This window comes from Lupinus angustifolius, chromosome LG05 (assembly GCF_001865875.1).
Source record: "Lupinus angustifolius cultivar Tanjil chromosome LG05, LupAngTanjil_v1.0, whole genome shotgun sequence".
In the NCBI taxonomy this organism is placed as follows: Eukaryota; Viridiplantae; Streptophyta; class Magnoliopsida; order Fabales; family Fabaceae; genus Lupinus; species Lupinus angustifolius.
In genome coordinates this window covers 18,619,633-18,643,444 of record NC_032013.1, presented here as the reverse complement: position 1 = coordinate 18,643,444, position 23,812 = coordinate 18,619,633, and the positions used below count along the sequence as shown (strand labels likewise).

The 23,812-nt window shown below is 31.8% G+C and overlaps 1 protein-coding gene across 1 annotated transcript; it reads right to left on the bottom strand.

Annotated features, from left to right (window-relative positions):
• On the bottom strand, positions 10,470-17,531 carry LOC109347197. Its single transcript, XM_019586908.1, has 3 exons — positions 17,376-17,531; positions 12,216-12,299; positions 10,470-12,047 (listed from the first exon to the last, which is right to left on the bottom strand). Exons 1-3 carry the CDS (start codon positions 17,467-17,469, stop codon positions 10,498-10,500), a joined length of 1,728 nt encoding a protein of 575 aa, XP_019442453.1. The 5' UTR covers positions 17,470-17,531; the 3' UTR covers positions 10,470-10,497.

Here is a 23,812-nt window from a genome sequence, read left to right as displayed (position 1 = left end):
GTGATCAACACTGTCAACCCTTGTGGTTGCTTTAGAATGAAATGTATTGAGATGACCATAGAGTTTTATTGAATCAACTTAAGTTAGCTTACTTTAAAGTGGTAAGTTTAACATAAAATATATTGATTTTAAAATATTATTTTTATGAATGAGATCAACACTATTAACCCTTGTGGTTGCTTTAGAATGAAATGTGTTGAGATGACAATAGATTTTTGTTGAATCTACTTTAGTTAGCTTACTTTAAAGTGGTAAGTTTAACATAAAATATCCTGATTTTAAAATATTGTTTTTATGAATGAGATCGACACTATCAACCTTTGTCGTTGCTTTAGAATGAAATGTGTTGAAATAATGATGAAGTTTTATTTTTCAAAAGTATTGAACCCACTTGAGTTAGCTTACTTTAAAGTGGTAAATTTAACTTAAGAGATCTTGATTTAAAGTGTTGACTTTGGTTAAGTAACTTACCTTAAAGTGGTGAGTATGACTTAAAAAGTCTTCATGAAAGTATTAATTTGTGTTAAAGTTATAAATACAAGCTTTGCTAAAGTCTTATTTTAAAAAGGATTGTTTTCTGAAACAAGACTTTCAATGATAAATGATGGTTCAAGAATATATAATCTTGAACCGAATGGACGAAAGTGATTGAGTCCATGATAGGTTAAAAGATGTATTAACCTAAGGGTTATCATGCAAGAATTTTAACTTGCAAACCTACTGATTTGATCTTGTGTTTATTTCTGAAGCTTCCGAAGTTGGGTATCATACTCATTTCACACTTATCACCAAGGGAACCACTCACGCGACATTCTAAGGTGAAGGAGAATACATTGTGACACAATGGTGTCAGGATATGCCATCCATACCTCCTAAACTACCTAAAAATTTTGGAGTTGTCTTGAGTATTAAGAAATCTCGTACTTAATCAATTGTTTGTCTGTTATGATTAAGTACGGATGATCTCTTAAGTCATATCATTTAAGTTATATCTATGTGTGGAGTAATGTGTGATGATCCATGGATGAACATTACTTGAATAACTGTAACTAGGAAGGATCGATTATCCCTTGAGATATTTGATTTTCCGTATTCTAAAACCCTCTGCCTGATTGTCATAATCGATTACCAAAGTTGATAATCGATTATCATATTAAAAGTTAGAATCTTGTATCTAATGTAACTAGGAGTAATCTATTAACCCTTTTAAAAAATCAATTATCGATATGAAAAATCAGAATCTTGTAGCTATTGTAACTAAGAATAATTGATTAACATGTCACATAATCGATTATCAATATTCTAAAATCTCCCTATCCGGTGGACATAATCGATTACCTAGTCTAGTAATCGATTTTCGATATCAGAAGTCATAATTCTTTTAGCTATTATAACTAGGAGTAATCGATTAACTTTTGGCATAATCGATTATTAGTGTTATAAAATCGTCTGAATGACGAAAAGTATGGGAATGCGAGTAATACAAGATAAAATACTTTAAAAAGGATCGATGTCCCAAAGATAAAACAAACACCTATCACTAGAGCATAAGTAAATGTTATCTACCGGTAGTTTGGGCTGCTGGTGGTAACGAGATTACTTAGGGCCCTCCTGACAGGGTCGCCGATTGTTATGTCATTAAGGGCGAGGCCCAAAAGGTTATGATTACCACACAGCGAGATCGTCTGACCATAATTGGCTTGGCCATCGGCCCGCCTAGCATGATTGAGTGATGATTCGTGGTGGTGAAGAGATTATTCCTCTTTTATGTTATCACGTAAGATCGGGCCCCACAAGAAGCATTCCTTTTGGAGATGTCTTAGGCTGGCCCAATCATGTAAAAATAAATAATGATTAAAAGATTTAATCAGCTAACCTCGGTTAGTGTGCATACTCATTATGAACAATGAAGTAGTAGAGAGGAAAGTTACGAGAGACGAATGAGCCCGGAGATGTTGAGAAGGACAGTGACAGTGGTGATCCGTCAACAAAAGCCTTGAGGGAGAGTTTAGGTGAGACGAGTCCCCTATATTCTTGGATGAGGTATTTATTCTATTGGATCAAAAAGTTCTCACAGTGCAAACTAGACAATCTCTGACAACCGCTTTTTTCAATCATGATCGATGAGAGGGATATCTAGAAAGTATTTGATACGACACCGTCTTGAAATGGATAGTTCCGTTGGAACAGATCGATCATATATCCTCGCGAGGAGTAAGTTGGTGCGTTCAAACCGGCTTGTTATGGGACATGTACTCTCAGTTATTTCAGAATAGTTTCTTGGTGGGATATTGGTGTAAGGATGGATGGACTAAACATAACATTCATATATTGAACTCGTGGATATTGACCCCCATATCCTGAGTTACAAACATCATTCATCATCTGCATTTATGTATGTGATAACATAGTATGTATATTATGTGTGTTATGTGTGGATGTGATATTCTGTATAATTCAATGCCATCGACGAAAAATATTCATTAGATGTCTTACCCCATTTCTTCATGCTTGTATTTCGGTACACGTCATTGTCCAGATGGATAAATCAATGTGGATTTAGAGCTATCAATTGTCGATGTCCTGGGAGGGGCATGGAGAATTGATGGGGACCGTTATACCTACACAAACCCTTGTGGCTTGGAGCTGGAGATGGTGTGCGAGGACACCACTATCCGCTTTCCATCTCACCGTGCAGTCATGGAGATATTCTCCTCATTAAGCACATGTGTTAAATCCTAGTCTATAGATAAAGTGTTTTATTCACCAAAGAGAAGAGAAATGAGATGCACACAAAAGAAATCCAAAAAAAGTACTCAAACCACTCTCAACAAACTCAAAATTTCATATACACAATAACCAAAAATCATCATTCGACAAAATTTATCCAAATTCCCAACAATTCCAAAAAATATCCAAGAAGGCATTCTAGGAAAAGCATTCCATAAGATATAAGAAAATACAATTTTGAAAAGGAAAAAAAATAGAGAAATATTGTGAGAGTTCTAATCTTGTGAGGTAAGTTTATTGTCAAAAGTGTTGCTCATCCTCGCATAATCATAACTGTACTGGATCAAAATTGCATATCATAGTGTATAATCTCATGTGGACGAGTTCATTGTAGCTACTATATTCTCTCTATTCAAGCCAATCCTTCTCTAACACACAACAAGTCCAATTTCAATATCAAATCAAATATGTTTTCTATTTTATTTTATTTTTCACTTTCTTATTCCTACTTAATTATAAACCATAATTATTTAATAAACAAATGCATAATCTTATCAAACATTTTTTCTTATTATGAAATATAAGTACAACAACAATAAATAATTATACTAATATTTTTAGAAATAAATCATAAGAGGAATGAAAATAACCCTTTTTAGCAACCAATAGAATTATCTTTATGTAACAATTACTCAACAAATTTTTAAATTGAATAAAGTTATTTCTAATTATAAATTTCAAAATCACATTACTATAATAAAACATGATAATATTATTAAAAACAATTTTGAGAATAAAATAATTTTGGGAGTTAATCAAAGATGGAGGAGGGTCGCGTAAACGCTTATCGTCCTCAATTCATATTCGAAAGGTCGCTCTATGCCGCTTCTTTTCACTCGACTAAATACTAAAATTAATAGCAAACATTTTTTCACTAATAAATAACTATCAAAATAAACATTTTTTAAGAAATAAAATTTGTCAACCACATAAGGAATGGAGGGATGGCTGCTCTGAGGGCTTTTTTCCCTCAAGTCATCATTCGGAAGGTTACGCTACACCGCTTCTTTCCTTAATTAAAGCACTCAACCAACATCTTTTTTCTACCTAAAGAACTACATAGGGATACGTAGAATCAATGTTCATCTTGTCAGACACAATAAAAAATAAATAAAATATTCTTTTCAAATAATTAAATAAATAAGCAAATAAAATTAAAAATATAATAAAGTCATATAATTTAATGAAGGGTACTGCCTATGGCAGGCGGGTATGGTGCTAATATCTTCCATATCCTGTAACTGACTCCCGAAGTTGGTTATCAAAAATCCAAAGCCCAATGTGATTGTGCTTCAAATATTTTTCTACATTTTTAACTATAAAATATAGTGGCGACTCTAATAAAGTCGTTTAACCGAAAATTGGGGCACGACAATAACCAACTCAATCACAATTTCAAAAATAAATAATCATCACACCTCATAAATTTTTTCAATACAAAAAATCACAAACCAAAGTCCACAATCTCATTTTAATCTTTGGCTAAGATACTAATCTCTTTGGGATATCTGACTGTCTCCTCCAACAAGCGTCACTTCCAAAAATTGAATTCTTGACATTTTAATTATCTTTGGGATCTAGCAGAGCCGCATACTACTAGATCAATATATTATTGGTGAGTGAATAGGGAGTTGATGCTTCCGTGTGTGTCTCACTGTGCGTTTTCTTCACGCTTGTAAAACACATTTTTTTATTTATCTCTATCTACAATTTGGATTATAAAATTTGGGATATTTATATATGCATGTTTACTGTTTTTAGATTAGAATATTTTATTTATCCCTTATAATTATCTTTTCGACGCATTATTTTAAATGTCAACGAAAAATTTATCTTAACTTGTTTTTAAGAATAATATCTTATTATTCTTATATTAATATCATCATCACAATTTGCACATAGACAATGTTGTGGATGAGTATATTTATTCTTGAACAAAAGAAATTATATGGAGACAAATTTCATTTGTGGAATATTTACATGGCTAGAGTAATAGAACGAGATTTTGAAAGAAGTATGCTTTTATTTACTAGTTCTTTATAATGTTGGCCCGCCGAGCTAGCCTAGCCCGACCCTCTATAGCCCATCTAAAAAATGAGCTTCCAAATTGGGTTGAATATGTAGTTTTGAGCTAAAATCCTCACTTCAGCCTGCTACAAATGTCAATCCAAACAGACTAGTCCATCGGGTTGAATATGTTTCAGAAAATGTGGCTATAACACTTGGATTGAAAAAGGGTGATAGTCGAATCTTGGAGTTCTGACATATATGGTTGCACTATGTATGTTCTAACTTAGATGCTCAAAAGGCTTAAAATTATGCTGATGGCTTGGAATAGAAATGTCTTTGGTAACAATCCAAAGTTGTCTCAATGATTGTGCCCCTAAGCTCTGTTGGACTAAGAGATTCCAACCCAAAGTCAGTTGTTGAACGCTCTAATTATGGAGGAGGCTTTTTTGGAAGAAAAATCTAGGCTAAATTGACAAATTAGTGGGGACTGAAACACCAAGTTCTTCCATAAGACAACCAACATCAGGCAGGTCTCTAAGTCTATGTCTTTGCCAAAGGATGGTGACAATGTCTTGGCAACACAAGAAGACATTGCCAACCATGTTTTAAATTACTTTAATGATTTGTTTGCCTCCCAAACAATTCATCCCCCAATTCTCTAATCCAGGATGTGATCCTTAGCCTTGTAATTGATGCTAAAAACTGTATGCTCACAAAAATTCCTTCACAAGAGGAAATAAAGGTTGTTGTTTTTTCAATTAATGGAGAGGGTGCCCCCGACCCTCATGGATTTGGTGGTTGCTTTTACCATAACTTTTGGGATATTGATGGTATTGACGTTTGCAACTCTGTCATTCAATTCTTCAAGCAAAGATGGTTACTTCCCCACCTTTATTCAAACTTTTTTGGTTCTAATACCAAAGTCTCCTAGTGTTGACAAAATTGATGAGATTATACCTATTGCTTTAACAATATTTCAATTTAAGATAATGACTAAAGTTCTTGCTGATAAGTTTCATTAAGGATATACATATACGTGACTGCATTTTTGTAGCTTATGAGGCAATCAACCTGTTGGATCACAAATCTTTTGGTGGAAACTTAGCAAACAAGATAGACATGAAGAAGGATTTTGATACAATGGATTAGGATTTTTTGACGGAAACTCTAAAGGCTTTTGGTTTTGATGGGAAATTCATCAAATGGATCAACGTTATCCTTCATTATGCTAAAATTTCTTTCAATGTCAATGGTCAAATGGTTGGGTTCTTCAGCTACAAGAGGGGTGTTAGACAAGAGGATCCATTATCCCTTCTACGTTTTTTCTTAGCAAATGATGTTCATAGTAGAGGGATTACTAAACTTGTCTATGGGGGCAAGAACAGCCCCATCAATGGTCCTAACAGGTTGCATACCCCCACTCATGTCCTATATACTAATGATATCCTAATATTCTTCAAAGGCATAAAAAAGGAATTGTTAGCTCTTAAACAACTCATTAATGACTTTGCTCAAGCATCACATCAGCACATTAATCCTAAAAAGTGCAAGTTCTACGCATCACATGCTTCAACTAGGAAAATTTCAAATTTATCCACTTATCTTGGATTTAGTGTTGGTAGTATTCCTTTCAATTACTTGGGAGTTCTTGTTTTTAAAATGGAAACTTAGGAAAATCCATCTCCAATAGATTGTTGATAAGTTCATTTTGAAATTAACTAATTGGAAAGGTTTATCCCTTTCATTTATGGGAAGACTGGAACTGGTGAAATCCATAATACGAAACATGATGGTTTATAGTTTCCATATATATACTTGTCCTTGCCAATTGCTCAAGTACATGGACACTTGCATCAGAAGCTTCATCTGGTCTGGTGATATCAGTGTTAGGATAATGGGGAAAAGGAGTCGGTGGTACATATGGTGGTGGAGCTACATACTTAGACACATTTTCAAAAGTTTACTCCGCTTTAGAGGGTTGTGTCTCAGTATATCCCACTTCCACTTGTGCATTTTTCCTAATTTGAGGAATATCACTTAGTTCATTTCCACTCCTTAATTTGACAGCTTTACAATGTTCATTATTTGGATTTTTTATGGCTGTCCTGGAAACATCCATGTTTGCCTATTAGGATTACTAGTTTGTTTGGCAATTTGTGTTTCCAACATTTTACCGTGGATGGTCAGATTTTCTATTTTAGAATTCAAGTCATTGAGCATGTTTGAAAAACTTATATTAATCATGACTTAATCTTCATGAAATTTATTTTGGTTAGCAAGCAATTTTTCCTGACCATCCATTAATGTTTTAAGAGTAAGATCAATATGAGAAGATTGTACATGTGGGAACCTTGTTGGAGATTTCCTGTTACTTGGTCCATCTTGGTATTGATGATTCAGAGTGTTGGTGCTCCTCCAAGAAAGGTTGGAATTGTTCTGCTCGCATCGTGGGTTGAATTGTTTTCCATTCCTCTCCTTGTAGTCATAGTAGTTGCACGATTCAAGTTGCTCATGGATCAATGCTCCATGTTCAGGTTCAGTGAAGTGTTTGCATTCGGGTCATTCATGAACTTTAGACCCACACCCCTTACATGTTATAGTGGACCCAATATCATTAGCATGGTATTTTTCTAGCTTTCCAGACCTTGGACAGATGTTCTCCAACATGGAAATTTCCTTCTCCATCTGATTGCCTGAATATTGTGCACCAGATTCTCTTCTTGGATAGTGTCTCCTCTCATTCGCCCATTGGTGATAATTGAAAACTAAATTTTCTATGATCTTTGAGGAAACATCAATTCCTTTGCACATAAAGGCACCACATGTTGAAGAGTCCAACTGTTGTTGTGATGGAAAGTCTAGCTCACTATAGAATTTCTGAACCAGCATCCAAAGTTGAATACCATGATGAAGGCAAGCTTCAGTCAACCTTCCCAAGCTTCAACAATTGACTCCCCATCCTTTTGAGTAAAGTTCTGGATGACGTGCCTATAGTACACAATTTTGGAAGGAGGAGAGTATATTTTGGGAAAAGCCTCCTCCAAAGTTTGTCATATTGCTTGAGTTTCAGCATTTTGATTCCTTAGCCACGTTGTAGCTCTGTCTCTAAGGGAATATGAAAACATGCAGAGACGAATGGCATCTTTATGAGCTTCACCTCCAAATTGGTTTTGCATCACCATTTGGATCAGAGTAGATGGCAAAGAAAAGTTGTGTGCCTCGATGGCTAGGCGAATTATTCCAGGACGTGAACTACGAGCATTAGGGGTGGCGTAGTCACAAAGTGGTTTTTCATCTCGTTCAACAATTCTTTGTACACGTGCACATATTTCTCTTGGTCTTTCTCTTTGTTGCCTTCTTCTTCTATGGAAAGTTCTTTCTGGCTCTGGGTAGTACTTTGAGCCTTGAATGGGCAACCTGCAAAGGTACCAAGAAAAAGGAAAGCACATAATACACTAGAATACAATAATGAATTAATTGAGAATTAAAGAAATTTTGACACAGTCCTCGGCAGTTGTGTCAAAAACTTGATAGGGAAAATCATAAGTGCATGATTATGTCGTCAACTAATAAAATTTCGATCCCACAAGGATTGGAAAATTCTTTTAATTATAACAACTAATTTATACTTAACTCAAATAAGGAATAAAATTGAATTTAGAACAATTGAGAAATTGACAAGAATAATTATGAAAATATTAAAAAGGATTGAAATCTAGTTTTGGATGAATAATTACCGCCTTTACACTCGCAAATCCATGTTTTGCTCCTTTTCATGAACTTTAAGTTGTGAGGATGAATTGCTCTTTGACGTGTGTCATCCTCTCTCGAGCTCCAACACGTCTATTCAATTGAAGTTGCACCTGCTCTTGTGGTACGATTATCAATTGAATTATTTACTTGGATCTTTATATCCAACCGCTTTGTAGCAACCCATGGTAAATTCCAGCAACCCTCAAGAATCCTAAGACTACTCTCATGAATTAGGATTCTAGTTTGAATAACTGAATGGTCGGATAGTTGGGTTCACCTGTCGGTCCTTCCCCAATGTATCTAAGAGGTCATCTAAGAGGTGTAATTTATTGGTCAGACAACTGACATGAATAAAACTCAGTTTAATGATTCAAATCACAACACTCAATGAAATAGAAGTAATAACAAGTGTTTATTGAATATAAAAGGGCATAACCCCAATCCTAAAAACAAAGGGAATTACTCACTCATGATGGAGAAGAGAATACCAAATTCTAAATTAGAGAATTGTAATATGAATATGTCTCATCCTTGAGGGAGAACCCTCATTTATCCTAATTACAAAATATTGGGCTAAGCCCAACAAAACAAATCTAAAATAGGAATAGAATATGTCACCACGTCTATGGGCGTATATGGCGCCTTCACTTCAAGTTAATTTTATTCGATCCAAGCTCCAATGTGACTTCTTTTGTCCTTTCAATTGGTTTTCGCATAACCTCAATATCAAATTTCATCTTCTTGCGCCCAATCTTTACTCTTTTTGGCTTCAACCCATTCAAACTGCACAACATAGGCACAAAAAAACCGCTCAACCCGAACAAAGAGAAATAAAAGCTAAAAACAATCATAAAGTCCTAATTATGTCCTAAAATATAAGTTAAATGCAATGCAAATATAACATAATTTCACACTCATCAGTTAACCATCGCCTTTGTGCATTTGGACAAGGACATTGTTCCTTGGTTCCATATGATGCAGCATTCTGGCCCATTTCATTCTTAGCTTGAATTTACACGAGCCTTAGAATTGGATTTCGGACCATCGGTTTATGAGTGTCCAAGAGCAACGTTATTCAAATTAAATCAAACAGGTACTGTAGCTGACTATTATCAGCAATTTACTTTATTAGCTAACAGAGTTTATGGCTTAAGTAATGATGCATTGATAGATTGTTTCATTAATGGTTAAATCCTGAGATTAGAAGAGATGTGATGATTCACACACCCATTTTGACTATTAAAGCTGTAGAGAATAGGTAAGTTATATAACGATGTTAGGTTTCTTTTGTTCTGCACTATCCATTTTGAAATATTTTAGATAGATTTTGTAAGGAAATAACTCTTGTTGCTTGATTTTGCTTATGTTTTCCTTTCATTTTCTGGGAAAATTTAAGCCATGAACATATATTCAGTTCTATTTACCAAGAGATGCATGTTAATATATTAACTGATAGTTTGGATAAAGTGGATGCAGTAGTGTCTATCACTAAACTTCTAATTACCTCCTGAAGTGTTAGTTCTGTGATTTTAGGCATTGTCACATGCTATATGATTCACGCCTTTTAGTTTTTTTAATGTTGTAACATTTGTTTTACACTACTTTAGTATTTTTCTTTTGGCCTTAGTACCTGGCTTTCAAATGTTCCTTCTCATATCTTTGTATTTGCTTATTCTTAGCTTTCTGTTTATAAATTGAGTTTTGAATGAAAATGAATGAAAAAAGAAGACCTCAAAACAATGAAATATACTTGTAAAATGGCTATAAACTTTTATTTCCTCCAAATCCATTGTGTCTATCTATGACCAAAGATAAATAATATTGGATGTGAGAAATGATATAAGACACAATCTGATTTGAACAGGGCAATTATTCTGTAACTTTTTTTATACAAACTTGTAAATTTAAAACCTTAACCAATAAATAATAAATTGTTTAACAAGTTCATACTTCATCTCCACTCCAATTATTCTTGTCCTTTGGGCCTGTTGGTCCTTCCTCTCCCAACACTTCCTTTGGTAAAATTCTTATAATTCTATCAAACAGAGATTTTAGGGGCCCAAGAAGTTTTCTCCTCACCTTCTCCAACTCTTTGTCTAAATCATAATCAATACTTGGACCCCATTGCCTGTTAAAGTTAAGCCACGGTGGCTCTATAATTGCAGACCCTAAATATTCTGCTGAAATCAATTCATATGCTGCCAAATTAAAGACAAAATTACTCTGCTCAGTATCATCTTTTGCACCTACACCATCTTTTCCAAGAAGAGTAAGACCAACATGTGGATATGATGCGTGGCCATGCAAGGTAGAATATGCATTAGGTTTGTTGCCAAATTCGAACTCGAGCTGAGAGGCATCAAGCCATGTACCTTTATTGTGTTGTGAGAAATACATTTCCCATAGTTGCCCATTGAAGTTGCTTACCCTTAATGTCACATGCTCCCAGTCTCCAACATGCTCACCTATCTTCCCTAAATTAATATTTTTAATGAATTTAACTTTTGCTTTTGCAGGTCCATTGAATGGGTAGAAGGCCCACAAGGCAAGGTCAGTGAAAGTACCTCCATACATTGGTTTCACATGTACATAAGATCTGGCACTACTCAAATCTCCTTTACGAACTCTTTCTTTGTTATCACTATCAGCTGGCAGGTCAATCCAATATGCACCATCATTTGTGCCATTTTGTGGAAGGTTAGTGCCATTTGGTTCTATTCTGATAGGTTTTGACTCTTGCCCTTTTGTATATAGTAATGCCCCATTGGAGAAAAACCAATTTACAGAAGAAGGATAAAATTCTTCATCGGGATGCAAGACTAACAATGGAGAGTAAAGTTTTATTATTGCATCAATTTGTTGTAGATTAGGCATGGGTGAAGTTCTCTTAGCATTGATACTTTTCAAACATGAAATAGATACATTGGTAGCAGTCTCAACAGTTTGTGCAACAAAGGTACCTATACGAACACCAGGAGCTTGAGTTCCCCTATTGCTTGGTCTTACATCATAGATAAAGAAGCCATTGTTACTCCAAATCAGTGAATATTGCTCACTTTGGTCAGTTAGGTCTTCCCTGACACACCTTATTTTGTCAAGGGAAGGCTTATCTGGTGTAGTTGTCACTACATGTCCTACAGCTTTGTAGCCATTTGGTGCTGTTGGTAACCAAACATAGGCATGACCCTCTTCATTAATATTCAGAGATTCAGTGTTCCATACAAGTGTGTAATCACTTGGTTGCTTCAAGGTGGGGTTGGTTGTCTTTGAAGACACATCTTTTGCCACGAGTACCCATCCATAAAGAGCCTTGTTGTTAGGTTGGCTATAGCTACCTAACATATAGAATCCTTCAGGTATATTTTTTGGTTCAAATATTGTGGCACCTTTATTGTCTAGTCCACCGTCATGTGTTGACCAAACTTTGTTGAATGCTGCAATTTGAGTTACTTGCAGCCCACCCAGATCAATGACTCCAGTTGCAAAACCATCACCTTCATGAGACAATCAACACCAACAAGAATAAGTATTCATTATACCCTTAGTCTATGAGTATAATGGACTAATTCATTTTAAGGTGAATGTCTGTCTCCCCCAACAAATATTATTTTCAAGAATTGGAGAAATAATAACTATGACAATTTGATAATGGATATACATACCTTGTGGAAAAGAAGGTATTGCAGCTGGAAGGTTGAATATGGTTTCAATGGGGAGAGCTTCATCTTTTTGGCTGAAGAGATTCTCTGCACAACAACATTTAAGAAATTTTGCCATTGTTGAGTTTTCCGTAGAAGATTTTCGCAACAATTTTAGCAAGATAAGTTATTATTACGTAAACATAGTTTGCATGACAATTTATTTTCCTTGTAAAGCAGCATTCTTGACCAAAAATTCTTGCTAAAAAACTAAAAAAGTTATACGTTGAAAGCATCAAGAATTTTGGATATAGTTCAAGTTACCCGTGCATTTGCACGGGACATAATTTTTTAACACATAATTAAGAAAACACATATTACACATGTATTTTTATGAAATAGATTGGTTTTGAGGCATGTTCAAATCAACATAACCATCAATTTATTAAAGATATATATTTGTGACATTGTGTAATAGCTTGATCAAATGCAATGGAATATATAGATATCATCTACAAAAGTATATTTGTTATTTCAATACAGTAAATTATTACTCTATAAGGGTCAAATTGCCTTTGATGCATGTTCAACACACTTACATATTAATTGTAGTTCATAAGACAAATATATAATATTCATAGTGTAAAACATTTGATTATATAACCAACTAATCATTAAAGATAATGTTAAGGATTTAATATTGTGTAAAGTATATGACACAAATAGTTAATATGTAAATCCTTTCATGAATGTGAGATAAGGAGAGACTTATAACTCATAAGAGACTCCTTTTTCCATAAAAACCAATGAATGGTAAGTATAAATGAAGGTGAAGGAAGAGGCAAAGAAATGAAGGGACAAAAGGAGAGAGACATGAGAGATCACAAAACACAAGCCCTTTTGAGTGTGGTAGGGAGATGAAATTTAAATGACTATTAAATGGACTTTAATGTGGCATTTTATGTTATTATTATTATTATAATCAGTAGGATATATTATCATGTGTGCGACAGTATATGCTAGAACATGGAGGGTTTTAAGCAGGAAAAAAATCACTGAGCTTGTAACACGTGGCATGGAGGGACATTCTTTTCTTATATAGTATATAGATTACATATCATTATTGGATATTACAATTTGGGCCAAGCTAAAAATTAAAGAGCCATTAAGTATGAGTTAATAGTAAACCATTTGAATAATTTGTAAAAAAGCCACACATTCTTATCGGTATGGAAAAATTAAATCTTAGAAGAGGAGACCCACATACTCTGGAGTCAAATTTCATGTGGGAGTCCTAATAAGTGTACACAAAGAAGATATAAAACGACAAATTAACCTTAATAATTCAACAAGATATAATAAAATATTTGCACATATTATATTTTATTAATTTAATTTTGAGGCATTGGGACAATTAAGTATTGTTACACTATTACCATCATAAATAAAATGAATTTATATCAGAAGATTTAACTATCTATTTTATTAAAATGGGTTTTAATAACCTGAGGATAATAATATGAACTTTTAGTTTTTCTATTGAGACATAAAAATATTTACCGTATTAAAAATAAAAAAGGAAATAATTCTTTCATTTTACAATAAAATTATAATAATATATTCATTTTTAGATGTTGTAAATAAAAAATAATGCCATGAAATGACCCATGGTTAATAGAACTAGGATTCTCCACTATTAGAGTGGTTCTTTTGTTTTAAGTGACAAAATATTATTTTATTATACCTAAAAGAATATAAGTGTTATATTATATTGTTTTTTTTCTTTTAGTTCACTATTACCCATCATAAATAAAGTGGTTTTATATTTGCAGTCATTTTAATAATATGAGGGAAATGATATAAAATTGTAATTTTTTATTGATACGTAGAAATAATTACCATATTAAAAATAAAAATGAAATAATTCTTTCTTTTTAAATAAATTATAATAATAAGTTTTCATATTTTCTTTTTTTAGATGATGTAAATAAAAATAATGACATGAAACTACATACTGCTTCATGGTTAAGAGATGCATGATCATCTCTAGTATTGGAGGGTAAGTCCTTTTATTTTAACTAATAATATTATTATTTTATTGTATATAAAAAGATATAAGTGTTAAGCTTTTTCTTTTGTCATACTATTACCTATCATAAATAAAATGAATTTATATGAAAAGAGTCAAATAATGATATAAAATAGTAATTTTTTATTCAGACATAGAAATATTTACCATATTTCAAATAAAAAAGGAGATAATTCCTTATTTTTCAATAAAATATAATAATAAGTTTTCATGTTTTCACTTTCAGATGAGTTAATAAAAAATTAAGAGCGAATTACATTGTCACCTCTGAGTTATATTGTGGAGACAAATCTAAATAGTGTAAACCTGATGTATATTGATTATTTTTTATTCATTACAAACTACATCAATAAGTCTAAGGAGATGTTTAAATTACTCTATATTATATTTTAACTAATCAAAATAAAGAATAAAAATCGACTCTTATACTATTTGGACTTGTTTTCACAATATATCGTATTTTGTTTGACTTAATTACACCCGTCACCATTTTTTATTTAAGAATTTACACTTATCTATTTCACAGGGGTAGTCAGTGTAATGTATATATAATTAGGAGGGTTTGTGTAAGTTTAAAAAAGTCTGGGTGGTTTATGTAATTTCACTAAAACTCAAGGGGTGTCAGTATAATTTACTCAAAAATTAATGACATAAAACTGTATAATGACCGACGGTTAAGAGAAGTAGGATCTTTTCCAACAAAAATGTTATTTCATTTTAAATAAAAACATATAAATGTCATGCCATATTACTTTTTATTTTGTTACATTATTATCCATCATAAATAAAATGACTTTATATTAGAAGAGTCAACTATCTAATTTATTAAAATTAGTGTGTCTATAGATTATTGTATCTCCATGTCCACATTGTATAGTATGAAGTATTCAACCTTTATATGTTTTATTTTGAAAAATTAGAATGTATTTTTGTGTTTACTTTACATTATATTTTTTTATCTTTGTTCTAATGTTCAATTTAAGATGAAAGGGGTGGTTAATGTGTTGGAGATGGTTACACAGTATTATATGATTTTTTGTATAAAATAAATAAGGTTAAGGGCAAAAGAGAAAAGTGGATATTACACTATGTTGGTAGTTACATCATATTTTATTCTTATATATACTAGCGTATTGACAGTCACTTCGTATGTGCCTAACCAGATTCTTATTTTTTTAGTATTGCATATTTAGTTTTTATATACTAGAATTATATCAATTTTTGTATTAAGTATACATGATATTATAATTTTATTTGAATATTTAATTATACATAATCTATAATTTTGGCTATAGTTTGTGATTGAGTTAGAGTATCAATTTCATATAAATTATTACAAAAGAAGTATTTTTTAAGAAAGAATAAATCTTTAATATTTGATTTGATTGTATTTTCATACTTATTTAAAAGTGTGATCTTCTTTATTTGAAAATATTGGATCAAAAAAGAACATGATATAATCTTTGGATATGTAGAATAGGGCATAAGGAGGATAAATTGTTTAGTTTTTAAGTGTTTCAAAAAATATAATATGTTCTCTATTTAAAAGTAACAATCATATTCAACCTCTTGAGTCATTTTTGAATCCAATTATTGCAATATTATTTACATTGTACATGTTACAAAATTGAATATGAATTGAATTAAATATATAAATTAAATTATATATGTTCAATTACTTAAATGTCTTTTATATATATTTTGCATTTGTATAATAGTTAGGATAAAGTTGGGATATAGAAATTACGTTTTGTTCAATTACTTATATACTCCTTAAACATGTTTAATTACCTATATATATAAGTATAGATTCATTTTATTGACATGAGGATAATGATATTAATAAAAATAATAATGACATGAAAATGTGTAATGACTCACGAGTAAGAGAACTAGGAGCCTATGAGCGAGAAGTCATTTTTTTTAGTGATAAAATATTATTTTATTATATATAAAATGATTTAAGTATCACGCTATGTTGTTTTTTTTTTGTTTATACTATTACCTATCATAAATAAAATGACTTTATATTAGAAGAGTCAACTACCTATTTTATTAAAATATGTTTTAATAACATGAGGATAATGATATAAATTTGTAATTTTTTTATTGAGACATCAAATTATTTAACATATTAAAAATAATAAAGGAAATACTTTTTATTTTTGCAATAAATTATAATGATAAGTTTTCATGTTTTCATTTTTAGATGTTAATAAAAAATAATGACATGAAATTGAATATTGACCCACCATTAAGAGAACTAGGATCCTCTCTAGTAGATAGAGAGTCTTTTTTTTTAGTGATAAAATATTATTGCATTGTATATAAAAGGATATAAGTTCTACATAATGTTATTTTTTCTTTTGTTTTTTTTCATTATTTACCTCTCTAGTATCTAGGGATTTCTACTCTGGATAAGAAGGTCTTTAAGGCATTAACTCTTTTTATATCAATGCACTTTTTATATATATTCGACCAGGCGACAAAATAAAAGAAATATATAGATACAGATCTTTTATAAATGTTATGTGTATATATACACTGTCTCATTATTTAAACATGTAACATATATAAGTATATGAGATTAGAAAATATATACATGTAGTGAAATTCTTTATATTATCACTTTAATTATTACTGAATATTAAATAAAAGTAATATAAATAAATTTTTTATGATAGATTAATCATATAATCTTTTTTACACTTAGGATATATATATTATTTAACTAACACCTCTATATCATTATGGAGCAAGACTACGTTCACATTCCAAATTACTGATAATCATAATTTTAATTTTTTGTTACTAGATGGTTTTGTCGAGAAGTTTAAAATATGTGCACTAACTGTGTAAAGTTTTTTACATTGTTAACACATCATTTAGTATTGATTTGTATTACTTTTATTTGAGAGTCAATGATAATTAATAAATCAATGATGAATGATTGACTGATTTTTATACTGTCAGTGTATACATATTAAATCTTGTCAAGAATGGTATTCAGCGATTAAAATTCATATTCAATACATATCACTACCATCGGAAGCAAAACATGAAAATATAAATTTTACGATTGAAAATATATATACCTGAAATATTCATCCCTGAAGCACCTTCAGGAGCCCCCATTGACTGAGTTGCCAAAAGAAACAAAGCACAAATGGTTCCCATAATGATATCCATCTTTGGTTGCTTCCACAATTCAAAGGAAATCACAAAGAATCACTTCCTCCTATAAGTTGTTACTGCTCAATTTTGCTTTACCGAGGTGATAAATTGTTAGCTTTAATTTGGAGTGAACCCACCTCATTGCTTGAATATATAAGATATCTTGAAAAACAAAATTCACTCGGTTTCCTTTCTAGCATTATTTATGATTATTCCTATATCTATTATCAGTGATATTTATCCGTTTATATTTTTGCATTACTATGAATATTTCTTCATTTTTTTTGGTAAGAAATTAATCTCTTTTAAGTTCTAGGATTCCCTTCCCAACAAATGTCACTCTTAGGAATCAAATCATCGACTTTGAGGATCCAATATGGTCTTACATCAATAGACCAATGTCTTGTTTGTATGAGTTGATTTGAAAGAATATTCCTAGTTATTTGTCCCATTTAAAAATTTAAGATTGCATTAATTATTATTTTTCATGTTGAGGAACTAATCATTTACAGGGTTCATGTTTACCTCTCTCAACAAGTGTCATTCTCAAGAATCGAACTCTCGACCTTGAAAATTCGGTGGGGCCTTACATCACTTGATCAAAACCTTGTTGATATCCGTTCATTTGGAAAGAATATTCCTAGTCATTTTTCCCATTTAAAAATTTAAGACTGCATTAATTATTATTTTTCATATTTAATTTTACATAATATTTTTTAATTCTGATAAGTAGTGGAAAAGATTTAATGACCATATATAAAAATAGGGTTATGTTTATACATTGTTAGTATACAAATTTATATACAGTTAATACATTATCCATAATTTGTATGAATTTTTTGAAGTGTTAATGATGATTAAAATTAAAGGTGAAAGATACGTTGACAATATATAAAACTCTTATATTGTTAGTGTATACATTTTTTCTGAGATAAAAATATATCAAGAACATCATCATAAATTTCATATAATTTAATATAATTATTTCATTTTAAGAAGATTTGTTATTTTTGGTTACTTTTTACTTTTTAACAAATTTGTTATTTCTAATGTATCAACCAATAGAATCGAATATGGTATATTCTCCTAACAACTTAATAACCAATAATGAGATTATAAATTGCTTTTAATATGAAGGATACTTAGGACAAAATGTTCAATAATAATTCTTTCCCTCACTTTCCTTCTTATGATTATTCCTAATATATGTTTTTTTGCTACGGGCTCATTTTTTATTATTGTTGTACACTCGTTCCTATTTATCTACTCTATAACAAAAAACCAATGTTATAAAAATTGTTTTGTACTTACTAGTCATATCAACTAGCTTTATTTAAAATTATATTTTATTGAAAATAATTTATTTTTACCAAAATGTTAGAATGAAGATCAAACACGTAACTAATTTTTATACTTCTAAAATATAGTATTCCGTCAAGTGATATATTTTTGTTTTAACAAATTGTATAAATAAAAGTTGTTATTGTTTTTTAATATTACGTTAGTGTAAAATACATGTATACATACAATGTACAGTTTAATTAGTGAACCACCAGTTGGTTCACAATAATAATATATCAATGTCCTGACCAGTTTGATAATTGATACTATAGTAATAACATTAAAAAAATATAATGATTTTATTTATTTATATGGCATTCTCTTTATGATCGTTAAATTCATTTCGTTACCTTTTAGAATTAAGAAAATATTAAACCAGAGTAATTAGAAAAAGTACTAATTAATATACTCTTATATTTCAAATGAAACAGATAAATAGAATAAATAAATTCTTCGATATGTAAACAGAAACAATTATAGTAATAAATTAAGAATGATCCGATAAAAAATGAACGAGGGAGAGGATTGGTAGCACAATTCTCCTTCAATGATGACTGGCCCAAAGCCCCAACGGTGCATGATTTATCATATATTCCCGTATATTCTTACACAAAATGCATTTCAATCATGTATTAAATGTTTGTTGGAACAAATAAAAAAATGAAAAAACTCAAGTTCATGGTGGAAACACTTCAAGAGTGTATTTTTCCTTTTAATTGCTCTAGGTAAGATGTTGTCAAATAGCAATCTAAACCTGAAAGTCCTTAGGTCCCTTACAATAATTTGACAACCCAAAGTGATAGTCATATTCAAAAATATAAGTCTATCCAAAATGTTATTAGTTGCGATTTTGGAAAAATTACATGAACACGAGTCATATTCAACATGAAGAATTAAAAAAGAAGAAGAACATATCTTTGAAGGAAAAGGTTGACACATGTATGTGAAACCTCTGGAGATGAATCAGACAATGAAGACATGGAGGACATGAGCATGTTTATACAGAACTTCAACAAATTCTTGAAGATGAACAAAGGCGCAAGGTCTGGACCAACCAGAAGATTCACAAAGAATAGTAATGAGGCTTCCACATCAAACCAAATATTCACCTACTTTGAATGTGCCATGAAGGCGGACTATCCTAATTTGAAGAAGAATCTCTTCAAAGTGAAGCTAGAAAAGAAGAGTGGTAGAAGAGCTAATATTTTCATCCATGTCTTGTAAGAAAAGAACAAGTTACAAAATTTTGCAAAAATTTTGCCCTAGTATAAGGTAATTGTTCGTTCATCAATTGATCTCTCGAGATAGTCAGATAACTAGACTGTCGTGCTAACCTTGTTTGATTCTCCAAAGAACTTCCTACCCCATCTCATAATGCTCGAAACTTCTATTATTTCACTTGATGCACAAACGTGACGAGGATCTTGGTTCACTCATAGTATGATAGACTGGTAAGAAAAATGTCTTTTCATTGCCTTAACTTTTACCTAGGTCACCCTTTTGGATTTTCAACCTACTAGATTTTAATTGATACTCTATTTTTTGATTAGGTCACTCTTTCGGGTTTCTAACTTAACAAGTTTTTTCTTTCTTTTTCATTTTCCTCTTTTAGGCATGAAATCTCTTAATTGCGTCTGTGCTCACATGTCTAGGTAAAATTAATGTTCCATTCATGTCTTGTAGGATCAACACCCCATTGGGAATGAATTCTTGAAAATGTAGGAACCTTCATAATTTGGGGCCCATTTTCATAAGCATCTTCTTGAAAGTGCAAAGTGTCAAAGATTGCATTAGCAATATTTTGATGAAAACAGGAAGTTAGTTAAAGCTTGAAGATGTCTCAACAATCAACATGCCTAAAACTCATTGGTTATATCTAGACTATATTATATTAATAGAGTCACATTTCTAAGTAGTCTGAGATGTGTGCCTTAGTTAGTGAGTTTGGGTTAGGTAAACCTAGATGCAAGTCTCACAAGCCATTAATATTGTCATATCATATTCATGAGGAATATCATCTAGTTTATTATTGTTCATGCATTAATCGTACATGTTATTTGTGCATATTAGGCATAACATAATTGCTAAAACATGTATAGGAGTCAAGCATAACACATAAGTAGTTTACCATTTAATCATGAATTAAAATACACTGGTTAATCGATTAACCCCAAGACTTAATCAATTAACGTGACTGCTTCATGTTTATAACTGTTTTCTGTTTTAACTGCGTAACTGAAAATAACGGTTTGAATAATCAAATCTGTTTTGTATAAATTCTGGTAAATTGAAGAAACGTGAAGGATTGTAAATCATTGTTAGAAACTATTATAGAGCATTGAATTAAGAGAAATATTAGATCATGCTAAGGCTTTAAGTTTCATATTCATATTGCATGTTCTTTGAAAAGCTTTCTTGCATCATTCTTGTGTTTCTTAGAAAGAAAAAGAGATAGTTTTTTATGATTGCATATTTTCATAAACCTCATGCATGTACATTCATATTAGACTAGGAAGTCTTGTGAGTTCTTGCTTAGGTTTTAGTCTTTGATCTTTATTGTAAAATCCGAGTATTAAGTACTCATTCATAACTCAAAGTATTGTAACTCAAGGATTGGGAAAATCCTAGCTGTGGTTAGGTAAGGTGTTCTACACAAAGACTTGGAGGTCTTGAGATAAAAAGCGATACATTCGCTAGGGGTGAATAGGTAAGAAAGGTTTTCTCGAGGAGGCGGTTTTGGGAAAGGTCAAACCTAGGGTGACGAAGTTCTTCGGGTTCCAAGAAAGAAGCGTTCGAGTCTTGTAATTGAAAACGTGTATGTAACGATACATTGTGTTCTATAGTGAAGGAGGAAAATCTCCCAGATTAGAGGGGAGGACTGAATGTAGTTTTGTAGTGGAAAGCAAAACGAACTAGGATAAAATCCTTGCGCAATCTTTTCTATCCCTTTCTCTTTTATATTTCAAGATGTTTTTATTCGAGTTTGAAGCTGATATTTTGCATGCTTATACCTTGTTGTATTCTTGTTAATATTGCATAAAACTACTATTGTATCTATGCTTATATGTTGATAAATAACTGTGCAAATAGCTACTCTGATAATTCTATTTCTGTTGTGCATTAATCGATTAAGCCCACTGGTTAATCGATTAACTGGGCTTTTTTCCATAATTGGGTTTTGGTGCGAGAAGCGGTAATTGATAATCGCTACACCTATTCAACCCCCCTCTAGGTGCGTCTAGGCCACTGATACCTAACAAGAGGTTTTAGAGCTAGTACGTCATGTTAGCTCAACCGTATCCGCGTGATCCTAGGGGAATTTAAATGGGTTCCACCAACCCCTTTAGCGGTGATGGCGCATCCATTAATCGCCCTCCCGTATTCAGTGGCGATGGCTATGCTTATTGGAAGGTTCACATGAGAATCTATATTGAGGCAATTGACACGAACATTTGGGATTCCGTTGTCAATGGTCCATACATTCCACTTCATATGGTGGATGGCGAGCCTAAAGGAAAGCCTAAAGGCTTATGGACGGATATTGAGAAAAGAAAGGTCCAACATGACCTTAAGGCAAAGAACATTATTACTTTGGCCTTATCTTATGACGAATTCTTTATAGTCTCGCAGTGCCTTAATGCAAAATAAATGTGGATACTTTGCAAGTTACCCACGAAGGCACGAGTGAAGTTAAGCGTGCTAGATTAAATGCGCTTACCTTGAGTACGAGTTATTTCGCATGCTTCCTAATGAATCTATATGTAATATGCAAAAATGTTTTACTCATGTTGTAAATCATTTGGTCGCCCTTGATAAAAGTTTTACTAATGGTGATTTGTCTAACAAAGTTTTGAGGTGTCTTGATAGGAGATGACCACCAAAGACGCGATAATGGAGTCAAAGAACTTAGACAACATGTCATTAGCTACTCTGTTTGGGAAACTCCAAGAACATGAAATGGAGCTAGGACGCTTGACATTGAATGAAGAGTCAGACAAGAATGGAATCACACTTAAGACTACAATATTTCAAGAAGATCAAGAAAGTGAGGATTCCTATTCAGATTCTAATTCTGATGAAGACTTAACTCTCCTATTTGAAAAATTCAAGAAGTATCTCAAGAAGAAAAGAGAGATCAAGAATCTAAAGAAAGAAGCCAATAACTCAACCAAGAAAAGCAAGATACTAATAGAAGGCTTCACTTGCTATGAATGTGTAAAATCGGGCCACATGAAGCATCAGTGCCCGAACTACCTCAAGAAAGTCGGTCTCAAGAAGAGTAACTCTCGAATGTCCAAGTAAAAAAGAGCATACATTGTTTAGGACGATTCCGAGAAAGATTCGACTTCAAGCTCATCCAATGAGGAGAAAAATTCAAAGGTATGCCTTATGGCACAAGTTCATGAGAAGTGCACATCTAGTGATGAAGATGATTCTATTGAGGTATATTCCTATACTTCATCATGCTCTAATGAATCTCCTTCATACGATGAATTATATGCATCTTATGTTGAAAAGCATGAGGAATTAAAGAAAATTGTTAAAATAAATATAGATAGAAAAAAAGTTATCTCCTTGCATGAAAAGAAAATAATTGAAATGCAAAAGGAATTAGATGAACTTAAACTTGAAAATGAAACTCTTGATCTTATCTGAGCATGTGCCTCATGTGATTGCTCTACTTCTAAATTATGTCAACCCTCCATATGTGATACTTGTGAGAATTTAAATGCTGAAAATTCTATTTTGAAACAAAAACTTTCAAAGCTCACATATAGTCAAGAAAACCTTAACACATTGTTTGCTAATACAAGTAATGTTGGTAACCGATCTAGAATTGGATATAAACCTGAGCCTAAGAAAAGACCATGTAGAAATTCAGTAGTTCATATGCATAAGAAGTCAAATAATAACATGCCTACTTGTTTCTACTGTGGTACACATGGTCACACATGCACTACATGCTTTATTAGAAAATTTGGTGTGCCAAGTAGCAAATATGTTTGGGTAAAGAAAG